The sequence below is a fragment of the Pongo abelii genome, chromosome 19, assembly GCF_028885655.2.
Source record: "Pongo abelii isolate AG06213 chromosome 19, NHGRI_mPonAbe1-v2.0_pri, whole genome shotgun sequence".
Classification (NCBI taxonomy): domain Eukaryota; kingdom Metazoa; phylum Chordata; class Mammalia; order Primates; family Hominidae; genus Pongo; species Pongo abelii.
In genome coordinates, this window is record NC_072004.2 from 74,495,192 (window position 1) to 74,509,240 (window position 14,049).

General features: G+C 56.2%; 2 protein-coding genes across 29 annotated transcripts; one reads left to right on the plus strand and one right to left on the minus strand.

Moving 5' to 3' along the window:
• The first annotated feature begins 1,272 nt into the window (after positions 1-1,272).
• On the plus strand, positions 1,273-6,037 carry TMUB2 (transmembrane and ubiquitin like domain containing 2). Of its 10 annotated transcripts, none has more exons than XM_063718228.1 (4): positions 1,292-1,754; positions 1,999-2,066; positions 3,341-3,618; positions 4,822-6,037. In XM_063718228.1, the coding sequence occupies exons 2-4, from the start codon at positions 2,032-2,034 to the stop codon at positions 4,851-4,853; spliced, it is 345 nt and encodes a 114-aa protein (XP_063574298.1). In that variant the 5' UTR covers positions 1,292-1,754; positions 1,999-2,031; the 3' UTR covers positions 4,854-6,037. The 10 variants fall into 10 exon arrangements, with proteins under 10 accessions (XP_002827489.1, XP_063574298.1, XP_024090137.1 ...); XM_024234369.3 differs by having other exon boundaries at positions 1,295-1,754; positions 3,341-3,907; XM_054537087.2 differs by having other exon boundaries at positions 1,295-1,723; positions 3,341-3,907.
• Positions 6,038-6,109: 72 nt separating this feature from the next.
• ATXN7L3 (ataxin 7 like 3) lies at positions 6,110-13,921 on the minus strand. 19 transcript variants are annotated; one of them, XM_054537085.2, is made up of 13 exons: positions 13,783-13,921; positions 12,314-12,424; positions 11,897-12,029; positions 11,527-11,698; positions 11,228-11,325; positions 10,691-10,713; positions 10,331-10,376; positions 10,097-10,125; positions 9,712-9,780; positions 9,390-9,433; positions 9,061-9,132; positions 8,810-8,967; positions 6,110-8,704 (listed from the first exon to the last, which is right to left on the minus strand). In XM_054537085.2, the coding sequence occupies exons 2-13, from the start codon at positions 12,362-12,364 to the stop codon at positions 8,556-8,558; spliced, it is 1,044 nt and encodes a 347-aa protein (XP_054393060.1). In that variant the 5' UTR covers positions 12,365-12,424; positions 13,783-13,921; the 3' UTR covers positions 6,110-8,555. The 19 variants fall into 19 exon arrangements, with proteins under 19 accessions (XP_054393060.1, XP_054393053.1, XP_024090134.1 ...); XM_054537078.2 differs by having other exon boundaries at positions 10,097-10,182; XM_024234366.3 differs by having other exon boundaries at positions 10,331-10,397.
• Positions 13,922-14,049: the final 128 nt, after the last annotated feature.

The following is a 14,049-nucleotide window of genomic DNA, read 5'->3' on the forward strand; positions in this document are numbered from 1 at the left end:
ATTACAGGCGTGAGCCACCGCGCCAGGCCTAATTATCTATTTCTTGATCTAAGTGCTACTTCTGCCAGTGTTCAGTTGGTGCAAGCCACCGAGCTTTTTGCCTATGTTTGCCCCTGTCTGCATTATTTATCCTTTAATCAGTAGTTCTCCAAAACCCCAAACTCCAGCGCTTTTTTTTTTTTTTTTGGAGACAAGGCCTCGCTGTCGGGTGGAATGCAGTGGCTCAGATCATAGCTCACTGCAGCCTAGAACTCCTGGGCTCAAGCGATCCTCCCACCTCTGTCTCCCAAAGCGGTGGGATTACAAGAGTAAGCCACCCCGCCCGGCCACAGTAAGTTTTTAGAAAAAATTTTAATTGCGGCCGAGCGCGGTGGCTCACGCCTGTAATGCCAGCACTTTGGGAGGCCGAGACGGGGGCGGATCACCTGAGGTCGGGAGTTCGAGACCAGCCTGACCAACATGGAGAAACCCTGTCTCTACTAAAATACAAAATTAGCGGGGTGTGGTGGCGCATGCCTGTAATCCCAGCTACTTGGAAGGCTGAGGAAGGAGAATCGCTTGAACCCGGGGGACGGAGGTTGCAGTGAACGGAGATCGCGCCATTGCACTCCAGCCTGGGCAACAAGAGCGGAACTCCATCTCAAAAAAAAAAAAAAGAAAAAATTTTAATTGCAAAAATCTTGATAAGTTCTTAAAGCTGGACTTTTCCCCTTTTTTGTGTCCTAAGCCTGTGCTGAATCTGTGCCTTCTTTGAAATGCTTTCCCGCCTTCTTTCTCCGGGTCCCACCCTACCTGGGACCGCACTCTTCAAGCACTGGATGCTGACTAACTCGTCTCCTTATCTGTCTTCCCGATTGGCAGAGCTGAGTTCTTACTAATCCCCGCTAACCTGGAGTTAGGTGCGCGTTGCAAAGCAGTAACGAATCCAATCAGCCCAGGAGGCAGACAGCAAGGCCGGAAGAACAAGGTTGGAAAGGGAAACGTCGCACCGGCTCTGCCCAGCGGCGCCAGCCCGGGTATCCTTACACAGTCGCGAAGCCACGCCCCTTTCCCAAGTACCTCCCCGCTAACTCCTCCCCCCGGCCCCGCCTCTCATCCTGGATTGCCTAAGGCCCCGCCCACCAGGCGTGGCCCCGCTCTGGGAGGGCCGCAGTCCCGCCAACGATGACTCCGCCCCTCCTTCCGCTGAGAAACCTGTCCCTTTTATTTAAAGAATACCTTTTACGTCAGCCCGTCTACGTAGCTTTGCGTCATCGGTGCTCGGCGCGGAGGCGGGACTTCCTGTCCCTGGTATAACAGCTTCCGGGAGAATCCGGAAGAGACCGGACCCTGAACAGTATCGCAGATTGCCAGCCCTTTTCCCGACCCCTACGGAAAGACGAGTCCAGGGGCCGTCCTGGCGAGGTCAAAACATTTACTCTGGCCTTTTCAGGTGAGGACTTCCCCATCCAGGCACAGTGCCGGTCCAATCCCCCTTTAATTTCCCAGGACTCCCCGCGTCCTCAAGCCCCGCCCCCAGTTCCCCAGCCCCGCCCCGAAGTTTGAGGGGTGTGGACGGTTTGTGACCCCCTTAGCCGACCCTACTCCTCACTGGCCGGGACAGCTGGGCTTATCACGGAGGCTGGGGCCAGGCAGCCCTTCGGTTCGGGTGGGCCCATGGACCCCAGTCCAACGCCGCGGGAATAGGACCATCCAAACGCGGAACCTTCGCCTCAGAAAAAGGGTGCGGGACCCCTCCTCACCGTGCGGTCACGGTACGGACAGGGTAGATCACAGGCTGAGGGACAGAGCAAAGACCTCTGAGGCCGGACACCTGGGGTCCTCCCGGGCCCCTCCCCACGAGAGTTCCCTGTGTCTGTGCCAATCGTTTTCGTCTTTCTTCGCCGCAGTTTCTTTTTCTGTAAATCATGGTTAATGACATTAACCTTCTTACCATCAGGGGTTAGTTGTGGGTGTGATAAATAATTGCTATCATTATTAAGCAATTGCAATTTGCAGTGTGCCAGGCACTGTGCCAAGTATTTTGCTTCGATGATTTCACGTCATCTTCAAAACAACCTCATGAGGTAGGTACTGTTTTTAACCCCATTTTACTGATGAGAAAGCTGAGGCTCTGAGAAAGTTGTCTGAGGTGTTATAGCTAGTAAGACGCAAGACTGGGGTTATAATTAGTTGTTTTTCTAACTCCAGGGCCGGTATATTAAATAAGGATGTTGATGTGATCCATAGATAATTCTTTGAGCAACTACTGGGGCATTATATTGGACACTTCAGTACCAAGGGAAATACATATGATCCTTGTCTACCAGGAGTCTAATAGAAAGATGGACAGGTAGATAAGTATAATGAAGTTTTATAGGTGCTGTGAGAATAGTCATAATGATAATCACCAGACTGGATTTGCCCAGGGACAGCTGTGAAAGCAGCAGATTCTCCAAGGGAAATAGTAGGTACTCCAAGGAGCAAGCAGGGACCCTTCCTGCCTTTCTAAGAAACTGCAGCAGTAGAACCTTCACAGTGAAAGAAGAGAGACTGAGATATGGATTGTGAGAGCTGTTATGGAATATTTTTCAAATCACTTCCACTTGGGGAGTGGTCATTGCAGGAGTGGGCCCATGGTGACCCAGGAAGGTGGTGCTTCTGGTGTCTGTCCCACGTTGCTCCCCAGGGCTTGCTAGAAGTTTCAGAGGCGGCACATAATGTCTGCTGCATAGTGTCTGCTCGCGGCCCCTACAGAGTTATCGTTTGAGGCTTGTCTGACTCTGCTTTTGATGGTAGGTCAGTTTTCTTTGGCTCTTGACATCCGGCAGCCTGGGTCTGTGACCAGGAATGAAATAGGCTCAAATGAGACAATCTGGCAGGGATGGCTAAACAGTGCCTCCAAGGGGGCCCCGCAGTAAAATATTCCAGGCTTTTGGGTCTCTCTGAAGCCACTTTGGAGGCTGCTTAGGAGGCATATTTGCTTGACCAAGCGATAGAAATCCTAGAGAAACTCAGGCCTCAGCAAAGGTTTTTCCTTATTCACCAAAAAAACAACAGTAGCAGGAGCAGCAGCAAGGCTGTGGGCTTTTCCTGCTGATCCACACTCATTGGGAAGTTGGAGTGTGAGAGAGGAAGGTCACAGAACGTGAAAGCAAGAGTTTCACAATAGAGGCAAAGGGTAGGGTAGGTCTTTAGCTTTAGGTTGCGGTGCCAGAATTAGGAAGGTTTGTGCCCCATTCTACACAACACTGAACTCCTTTTTTTTTTTCAGGGCTGGGTCAGTTAGAACCTAAACAAACTAGAGACCTGGTTGCAACCCCTCAGGCTCTGCTGATGCTGTCCCCCTTTGTTCCTGCAGCGTGGACCCTGCCAGCAGCCAGGCCATGGAGTTCTCGGATGTCACCCTCATTGAGGGTGTGGGTAATGAGGTGATGGTGGTGGCAGGTGTGGTGGTGCTGATTCTAGCCTTGGTCCTAGCTTGGCTCTCTACCTACGTAGCAGACAGCGGTAGCAACCAGCTCCTGGGCGCTATTGTGTCAGCAGGCGACACATCCGTCCTCCACCTGGGGCATGTGGACCACGTGGTGGCAGGTCAAGGCAACCCTGAGCCAACTGAACTCCCCCATCCATCAGAGGGTAATGATGAGAAGGCTGAAGAGGCTGGTGAAGGTGGGGGAGACTCCACAGGGGAAGCTGGAGCTGGGGGTGGTATTGAGCCCAGCCTTGAGCATCTCCTTGACATCCAAGGCCTGCCCAAAAGACAAGCAGGTGCAGGCAGCAGCAGTCCAGAGGCCCCCCTGAGATCTGAGGATAGCACCTGCCTCCCTCCCAGCCCTGGCCTCATCACTGTGCGGCTCAAATTCCTCAATGATACCGAGGAGCTGGTTGTGGCTAGGCCAGAGGATACCGTGGGTGCCCTGAAGAGGTGAGTGGCCTGGGAAGTGGGAAGCTGCTTGTGCCATCCCCCAGCCCTTGGTTGCCTCTAAGGAGGCTGGTGCAGACATAAGAGCTGCAGCAAAGTGTAAGATCCAGCCCCTACCAAGGGCAGGTAGATACTTTCTTAGAAATACACTCTTCAGGCCGGGTGCAGTGATTCCTGGCACTTTGGGAGGCCGAGGCGGGTGCATCACGAGGTTAGGAGTTCGAGACCAGCCTGACCAACATGGTGAAACCCCATCTCTACTAAACATACAAAAATTAGCTGGGCGGGGTGGCGCACGCCTGCAATCCCAGCTACTCAGGAGGCTGAGGCAGGAGAATTGCTTGAACCCAGGAGGCGGAGGTTGCAGTGAGCCGAGATTGCGCCACTGCACTCTAGCCTGGGCGACAGAGTGAGACTCCAGCTAAAAAAACAAAACAAACAAATACACCCCTCATTAGTTAAGGATAAAGATGAGGGGGGCCTGTCACGGTGGCTCACGCCTGTAATCCCAGCACTTTGGGAGGCCGAGGCGGGCAGATCACAAGGTCAAGAGATTAAGACCATCCTGGCCAACATAGTGAAACCCTGTCTCTACTAAAAAAAAAAAAAAAAATACAAAAATTAGCTGGGCGTGGTGGCGCACTCCTGTAGTCCCAGCTACTCGGGAGGCTGAGGCAGGAGAATTGCTTGACCCCAGGAGGCAGAGGTTGCAGTGAGCCGAGATCGCGCCACTGCACTCCAGCCTGGCAACAGAGTGAGACTCCGTCTCAAAAAAAAAAAAAAAAAAAAGGATAAAGATGAGGGAAAAAAAATCCACCCTCCAGTTTTTCCCCACTCCCTTGCTTTGTTGGTCCAGGCCTGTTTGCCTTCTCATTCCTCACCCTCTATCTTTCCTTCTGTGTCTTTCATCCTTACAGCAAATACTTCCCTGGACAAGAAAGCCAGATGAAACTGATCTACCAGGGCCGCCTGCTACAGGACCCAGCCCGCACACTGCGTTCTCTGAACATTACCGACAACTGTGTGATTCACTGCCACCGCTCACCCCCAGGGTCAGCTGTTCCAGGCTCCTCAGCCTCCTTGGCCCCCTCGGCCACTGAGCCACCCAGCCTTGGTGTCAATGTGGGCAGCCTCATGGTGCCTGTCTTTGTGGTGCTGTTGGGTGTGGTCTGGTACTTCCGAATCAATTACCGCCAATTCTTCACAGCACCTGCCACTGTCTCCCTGGTGGGAGTCACTGTCTTCTTCAGCTTCCTAGTATTTGGGATGTATGGACGATAAGGACATAGGAAGAAAATGAAAGGCATGGTCTTCCTCCTTTATGGCCTCCCCCCTTTTCCTGGCCAGAGCTGGGCCCAAGGGCCTGGGAGGGAGGGGTGGAAAGGATGTGATGGAAATCTCCATAGGACACAGGAGGCAGGTACGAGGCCTCCCCTTCTCATCCACAGGAGTACAGATGTCCCTCCCGTGCAAGCACAACTCAGGTAGAAATGAGGATGTCATCTTCCTTCACTTTTAGGGTTCTCTGAAGGAGTTCAAAGCTGCTGGCCAAGCTCAGTGGGGAGCCTGGGCTCTGAGATTCCCTCCCACCTGTGGTTCTGGCTCTTCCCAGTGTCCTGCATGTCTGCCCCCAGCACCCAAGGCTGCCTGCCAGGGCAGCTCAGCATGGCCCCAGCACAACTCTGTAGGGAGCCTGGAGTATCCTTCCATTTCTCAGCCAAATACTCATCTTCTGAGACTGTAATCACACCAGCGGGAATGAAGATTGTGCCAGCCTTCTCTTACGGGCACCTAGCCGCCTTCACCTTCTCCCACTACCCCTTAGCAGGAATAGGGTGTCCTCCCTTCTTTCAAAGCACTTTGCTTGCATTTTATTTTATTTTTTTAAAAGTCCTTCATAGAGCGCAGTCAGGAAGGGGATGGGGCACCAAGCCAAGCCCCCAGCATTGGGAGCGGCCAGGCCACAGCTGCTGCTCCCGTAGGCCTCAGGCTGTAAGCAAGAGACAGCACTGGCCCTTGGCCAGCGTCCTCCAAGGACTGGGTATGGATCTCTGGGCCCTAGGTTCTTGCTTCTGGGGCTATTGGAGGGTCAGTGTCTGTGACTGAATAAAGTTCCATTTTGTGGTCCCGGAACCTCTTCCTGTGACGGAGAATGGCTTTGTGCTGCCCCCAGCAACATGGTAATGACGATAGGTAGGCCAGGGCTACCAACGGGAGATGCAGTTTATTTACACCAGCAGCCATGGGGGCAGAGGGAATACACAGCGTTTACAAAGTTAGCTACCTGTACAGAATGGATTACATATGCAAAAATAAAAATCTCAAGACCACAGGACAGCGTGAGCCCCACCCCCCTCCCCCAATGACCCCAGCATGCGGTAATGCCAGGCGGGTGGCCCCTGGGCATGCGGGGGGGAGTGATGCATGGAAGGAAAAGCCACCGGCCATGGAAATTAGTACAGAACCCCCCCACACACACTCAGACACAGGATACAGGGTGGACGACACCTAGCCGGGGTGGGAAGGATGGGAATTGAAACCCACACAGCCTGCTGTTAGAGGGAAGGGAGTGGGGAGCTCCTAGCCCCTGTTCAACTACATGGTAGGGGGGGCACTCTCTCCCCAGAAGGAAAAGGGTTTGTTCCCTCAGGGTCCCTGCTGGACCAAGCCCATCTCTTACCCAGCCTGGGCAGGGGGCTCTGCCCTGAGGGCGGGCCAAGGAACAATGGGGAAGTTTATGTGGACAAACCAGTTCCCAAACTACTTCCCACTTCTCCCTCCTCCAACCAGAAGGGGGAAAAAGGGAGAGGCCACAGGGCAAAGAGTGTATTAGGGCCTGAACTGCAGCTGCCTCTCAGAAGGGAGAGTGGCCCACAGCCTTCCTCCCTTCACCTTCAGCCCCTTCCCCAGACTGCATCTGGAAGCAGCTAGAGGCCTGCTGAGATCCTCCTCTCCCTCCGGCCTCCTCTCGGAGGGCCAAGAATAGAGAAACCCAGGCCCCGGGATTTATTCTAACTCCTGCCAAAATCTGTTTGGCTTTTTAAAAAATAATCACAATTTGTGGGTTAAAAACCAATTTGCAACCAGGCATGAGCCACATTCAGAACCACCCCAGGGGGAGAGCGGAGTTCCAGACAGGGCATTGCAGCCCCATCTCTGTTGTTCCCGGTAACCCTCTAGGGTCCCTAACCCGATCAGTCCAACCAGTCCTGGGTACTAACTACCCAAATGTGGGATGGCTCCTCTTGGGAAGAGGGTAGGGGACATGTCCAGCAAGTGCCAGAGAACTTGGCTCAGGATCACCTCCACCCGTGTCAGTCAGCTCTGCTCCCAGCCCAGGTCGCGGTCCTCCAGCTTGGCTCCTGGGAGTGGTGGTGCCCGCATGGAGGGGGGATGGTACATCTCTTTAGGATGTAGACCAGGCAGGTGGGCACACTGGCATGACAGTCCCACAGAGGGGCAATGACACCCCTTCCCCTCCACTGACAACCCGGGGCACAGAGGCCACCCTCTCTTCCCACCCAACTCCTAGCAAAGGGGGAGAGGCACAAGATTAGGATTTTCCTCAGAGCCCCAAACCACAAGTACAGAATAAATAACTTAAAAGCGCTAAGGAAGGGAAACAGGGCAGGCTTTGGAGGCAGGAGCGCTGAGAGGAACTGAAGCCGGTCAAGGTGAAGGGGGTGGAAGCAGCAGCTGGGAACCTGGGCTGCCCCGGTAGGGCAGTGGGGCAGGGTGGGCAGGAGGAACACGGGGCCACCCCAGGAGGGTGAGGCTGGGTCCCTTCCTGGGGCAGGGAATGAGGTAAGAAAACATTTCAAATAAAGCAGCACCGTTCCCTCTCACCTTGGGGCCCCACTCCTCACCAGCCCTGGGTCAGGGAGGAGAGGCAGGGGGAGGAATTCGGACACTTCTCCCTCTTCCTACCCTCCCTTTCCCATTCCTTGAAGCTGTAGAGGCTGGAGGCCCTTTCCTGGCACCCAACAAAAGGACAGCTCCTGCTGCCAAGGAGGCCCATGGGGACTGAGGGGAAAGGGCTGCCCCTGTGAGGGGCAGGGAAGGTGGCGGCAGTTCTGGACGCCCACCTCAGCAGACAGCACTCTGTGCCTGCCTACCCCTGGGACTGGGGGCATTTGTTAGGATTCTGCACACAGACAGGACATGCCCAGCCTTGCCCCTCAGCTCCAAGCACCGGACCCATTCACATTGCTGAGGGCGGCCGAGGCAGGCCCCCTCCAGGCTCAGCTTCCAACCCACAGCCTCCCGGGTCGCCACATTGCCCCTCAGCAGGGCTTAGTCCAGTTCCTGGGGTGGGGGGCAGGCAGTGCCCTGGCACAGTGCCCAGGTCAGGCCCCTGGCCTAGCTGGACATCCAGTAACTCACAGAATAAATAGGAAAACTGCCTCCCCACCAAACTTATGTCCAAGGCATAATATGTCCAGGTCTGAGTCCTGCACGCCGAGGAGTCGTGCTCCATTGCAGAGGACTTTGACACCCCCCAGGGGCGCATAATCGGATCCTCTGCCTGCCTGGCCCACCAAGCTACCCAAGCCCCAACCCCCAGCAGCCGTCCATTTGCCAGGCTATGCCACCTGGGTGGGGGTCAGGAGAGAGGGGTCTGCTCAGCCAAAGGCTATCCCTTGCACCCAAGTCAGTTGATGTCATCATAGATGCTGGGCGTCGGGGGTGCCGGTGGCTTTGGCTTCTTCTTCTTGTTGGAACCTAGGCCGGAGGCAGTCCCTACCAGGCTCAGATGGGATTTCTTTTTCTTGGTTTTCCGTGACTCAGAGCTGTTGGTACCTGCAGAGAAAGAGACACAAGGGATGAGAGTAGGGTTGTGGCAGGAGAGGTGGCACCCCCATGGCTTTGGGCACAGAGCCCCTAGGGCCCAACTGCATCACGTACCTAGACCCCATCCCTGATTTTCACTCGTCTTGGAGGAGCCCGAATCAGAGGGTGAGAGGTCAGAGGAGCCGTCCCACTGAAGCCGGCTGATCAGGGCCTGGCTGTCAGTCATGTCAAAGCTGTCATTATCCAGGGAGCTCTCGACCTCTGGAAGGACGCTGAAAAGGGGATGAGCCAAAGAAGGGCTTTAGAGATAGTGATCATCACCCTAACTGGTCACAACCCCCCACCCTTCCTGTAGGGCCACTTACGCCGAGGGCCCGAGAAAATAAATCCGTACGGTTCGCCTCTGCTCATCTGTGTGCTGTGGGCAGCGCAGGGACCTGGTGGTGAGGTAAGGCAGGGAGGGATCTGAGGAACTCAGGTAAAGCCCCTCCCCTCGGCAAGGCAGGAGCCACGGGCACAGACAGGGAAGGGGTGAATGCAGATTCGTCCCCAGATTGTGGCCAAAGGCCTAATCATTACAGGAGGGAAGGGGAAGGGCAGGAGCCCCATTGCTCAAGTCCAGGGGTACTCCCGACCCATGCCCATGGTGAGTGCGCAGGAAGCACCTGGCCCCCTTTCTAGGTTCTGTGCTCACCTTGTGCACATCTTCTTGGTGTGTTCAGAAATCACCCCACATTGCTGGAAGAGGAATATAAGCTGAAAGGAGGGATGGAGGGAACCTACTCTAGATGCTAGATGTTTCCTTCTGTATAAATGCTAGATAGCACAAGCAGAGATGGCCCAAAGGTGTCCAGAGCAGACGGTCCCAGGACACTATGGGCCAGGAAACCTAATTCCAGAGAGAGAGAACGATACGGCCCTGACTGCTAGGTCACCAGCTTCCTCCCAGGCCTTGACCACTGCCTATGGCTCCAGCCCACTCCCAAGGGCCTTCTCCCTTGCCGGTCCCCCCTCACCGTGGTTAGCAGGCTGCGAAGCTCCTCCGGCCCCAGGGTCTCATAGCTGATCCCAGTTGAATTGTTATACTGCAGGAGAACCAGAGGTACAGGTTAGAGATGGGGCAGAGAAAAGAGAAGGGCAGGGGTGGAAGCGAGAATCAGTCCCTCTGGTCCCTTTCTAAGTGAGAGGCTTTAGAACGACCCTGCCGTTTTCCAAGTGATTTCTCTGATCCCGTCTGCCAACGGATAAGGGGTGGGACTCAGAAAGAACATAAATATGTAAGATCGAAATAGCTCATCAGTGCCTCTGGCTGTCAGCATTCTGATCCCTACTTGTCCGAATCCCCACCACCTCACAACCAGGACAATGAGAGCGAGCGTGTGAGGGATGGCCCATACTCACCTTAAAAGGATCCGAATTGCTAAGTTCCCCTGAAGAAGAAAAAAGAAGGGGAAGGGTGTTTGATGCAGAGGTACAGACAGAGAACCCTGAAAATAACCAGAGAGGAAGTGGGGGTGACAGAAGGATCACAGGCCCTCCCTCAATTCCCCTATCCCCGGGCCCCACCTCCACCCCCCAGCAATGAGTCCCAGAAGACACAGCTAGAAGCATTCCCATTTCTCTGGCTCCACTTACCATTTTTGTGTTTTAAAGACTTGGATCTTCGAGGGGAATTGGGGTTCTGGAATGGGAGATACCATAGCTTTGGGGAAAGGGTAACGATAAGGGGGAGCCGAGAACCCAGGGAAGGAAAAAAGATTTGACAAAGCAGCATCCTCAAATTCCTACTCTTCCTCCCCAGTAGGAGGCCTGTCTACCCATGTGCCCTCCCCCACCCCCCATCCCCACCCACACCCCACCCCCCGACCCACCACAGACACCCTCAAGCCCCCAATGACCTCAGCCTTGAGTCATGACACTCGAGGACTCCCTGCCCAAAGGGGAGGGTATCTGTCCTTTACCCATTATTTCCCCAATGCCTGCCCCAGCTCTCACCTTGTCTGACTTTCTCTTCTTGGCTGTGGGAAACAAAAGCATAAAGAGCAGGGTTTCCGTTAAGTTCTCAATCTAAAAGCATCTCAAGAAAACCATACAACAGGCTGGGCACAGTGGCTCACGCCTGTAATCCCAGCACTTTGGGAGGCTCGGGCGGGCGGATCACGAGGTCAGGAGATCGAGACCATCCTGGCCAATATGGTGACACCCCATCTCTACTAAAAATACAAAAATTAGCTGGGCTTGGTAGCACATGACTGTAATCCCAGCTACTCAGGAGGCTGACACAGGAGAATCGCTTGAACCTGGGAGACGAGATGGAGGTTGCAGTGAGCCGAGATCGCACCACTGCACCCCAGCCTGGGCCACAGAGCAGGATTCCGTCTCAAAAAAAAAAAAAAAAAGAAAGAAAAAGAAAATCGCACAACTACACTCTCTCTTCATCATTTAAGGCAACAACTTGTGACCACTGTATACCCAATTCCTGCTTCCCACCTTATCCCAATGCCCCCCAGGTTTCCCCAGATCCCCAAGCACCTTTCTTCTCCGAGCCATAGGACCAATCGTTGTCATTGATGTCATCATTATCCTCTTGGTCACTCTCAGACTTATTCATATTGTTGCTATTGGCAATCCTGCCAAGGGGAGGGAAGAGAAAGGGGCCAAGGGGAGGGAAAAGAAAGGGGTCAAGGCGGTCACCCCACTCTTCCCCCAACTTCAGAGGCAGGCGGAGCATCTGGGGCCAAGTAAAACCCACCCTCTGTACCCTCCCAATGCGCCCGGGGGACTACACCATGGCACAGGCTGCAGAGAACGGGCAGCTCTGGTTCCCTCACCGGCGGTTGGCGATTCGGCTGCTGTTCCGACCCATTCCCAGGCACTTCTCCAGATGGGGAGCAAAGCGGGAGGCGGCAATGCTGCGACTGCAATTGGGGCAAACACACTCCTTGCTCTTCCACTGGTTGAAAACCTGTCCAAAGATGTCCAACCCCGGCTGGTCCACGATCTCTGGGGACAGGAGAGGCTGGCGATTAGGGTGGGCAGGACCCTCTCCTCTTGTTCCCACCTGGGGTCCCACGGCCTCTTCAATCCCTCCCCCAGCTCACAGAAGCTCCAGGTGCTACATCTAGCACAGTTTCCAGAAAAGGAAACTCCAGGCAGTCCCAGGGAAGGGCTGGACTGCTGCTCCTTCACCCTGAAGCTCACCAAAATCCTTCATGCTATCAGGGTCCGTGTCGTCCAAGAAGAAGTAGCCACACTTGACAGCCCGGTGTACCTCAAAGCAGAATCCCAAACAAGAATCCTCGACCAGGTCCGCGTATATCTCCTGAGCGATGGCCTGGGCCCCAGGGGAGAACATCTACGGTCACAAGAGTCACAGCCCCCTGGACTCTCACCAACCAAATCTGCTGCCAACTGGCCCCAGCCAAAAATCATGCTTTGCCATTTTCCCCATCTTGACTTCGTGTTCTTTCTTCTTCCTGGATTCTTGGCCTTTTCAGCTGGCTATTCCCTTTAAGGAACAAGGCTGACTACCCAAATTCCTCTTGGTGTGGATGCCAGATACAGCGACGTAGAGACATCAAGAGAAAGAACTGGAGGCACACGTGGGGGAGCCCTCACCTCTAGTTTGCTGTTATCCAGGCCAGACAAAGACATTTCCTCCATTTTCATTTGTAAACTCTTGTGGAGACGGCGCTCTGACTGCTCATAGCACAGCGGGCGGCAACACGGCTGCACACACGGGGGTGGGGGTGTTGTTGTGAGTCCAAGGCACCTCTGAATGCGGCCACCTTCCCTCCCCACCTCGCTGCCCAGAGCTCAGTCCTGGCATCAGGGTCTCTCCCTCCCCAAGGCCCAGGGTCACTAAGTCTGGATGGTCCTTCAAGGCCTGAAACCTAAAGGGGGCCTAGTCTTTCCCAGGCCTGAGCTCAGGCGCTGGACTCCACTGCCAATCAGAGTCTGGGTCTATAGGAGGCAGCAGCTCACCCTAGGTCCCCAAAACTCAAACCCCTCTTTGATACCCATGGTGCAATGCAGCAGGGGGAGGAGAAGGAACTCCAAGGCCTCAAAGCAAACCCACAGGGTGTGGCAAAGAACTGCACAGACTCCTAAATACACCCCCCGCCTTCCCTAAAGACTCTCCTCAGAGTCACCTCTGCTTTCAGCCAGGATGTCCACTTGGGGGGGTACTGCTACCAGAAGTAGAAATGGCCCTAGGACCCTACAACCTTCACCCCACTCTGTCTTCCCTTGAAATCAGCCTGCCACTCCACGAGGGGAGCAGAGCCCACAGGAGCCTAGAGCTAAAGGACATTTCTAGCCACCATGAGCAGGAACGGCGGGGGGTGGGGGGGAGAGCCCGGTGGGGTGGCACGCCAGGAGCGGGCACTCCCCTTACCTGTTCTTCCTTTAGATAACCACCAGCCCTCCCTCAGGACCAGCCCGGAAGTCTCTCCAAGAGCCCCAAAGTCCAGGAACCCCCACCCAAGGATTCAGACACAGCACCCACAACCCAGGGCCCCTCGGAACGGTGGGTACGAGTTTCAGGAGCTGCCGGCCTAGAGTGGGGTGGGGACTGACGAATGAGCCGGGGGCACTGGGAAGGGTAGGAGGCCGGGCCTCGGCTCTTCCCCCGTCCCTGCGGCACTGCTGCTGCATCATACCGACTGGGGGGAGGAGAGCCGAGCCGCCGGGGCCGGCGCCGGGCCGGGACAGACCGACCCCCAGAGAGTGGGACGCGTCCCAGCCCCTCTCCTTCCCCGCCCGCCAGCAGCCCCGGCCGGCCGGGGAGAGGAGTCCGGGAGGGTGTCTCTATTGTCCCGGGGGCTGGGGCCTGGCTCCCTAACAAAGGCCCCGCGCCCCCTCCCCGGCCGGCCCTGCCCCGCCCAAGGGGGACCCAGACGGGGGAGAGCCGGGGGCCCCGGCCCGGCCGGGAAGCTGGGGGAAGCCGGGCGTTTCCGCGTCGGCCCGGGGGGAGGGGAAGGGGCGCTGACCCAGACCTGGGGGGAGGGGGCCCAAGCCCCGCCTTGGGCCCCGCCCCCCGCCCCCCACAGGCCCCTCCCCCGTCCCCGTCTCCGTCCCGTACTCACCCCGCCCGGGGGGCCGCGCCGGGGCCCGGCGGCCTCTCAGGGCCGCGTCCTCCGGCGGCGGCGGCGGCGGCGGCTGCTCCGGAGCCCCATGTCCGTCGGTCCGTCCTCGCCTCTCCCCGGGGCCCAGGGCCCGGGGCCGGGGGGTCGGGCCGCCCCCCCGCCTCGCCGCCTCACCGGGCGGCCATGGCCTCTTCCCCTCCCTTCTTGTCCCGTCGCCGCCTCCTCCTCCTCACCTCACCCCGCCCGCGCGCAGTCCGCGCGCCGTCC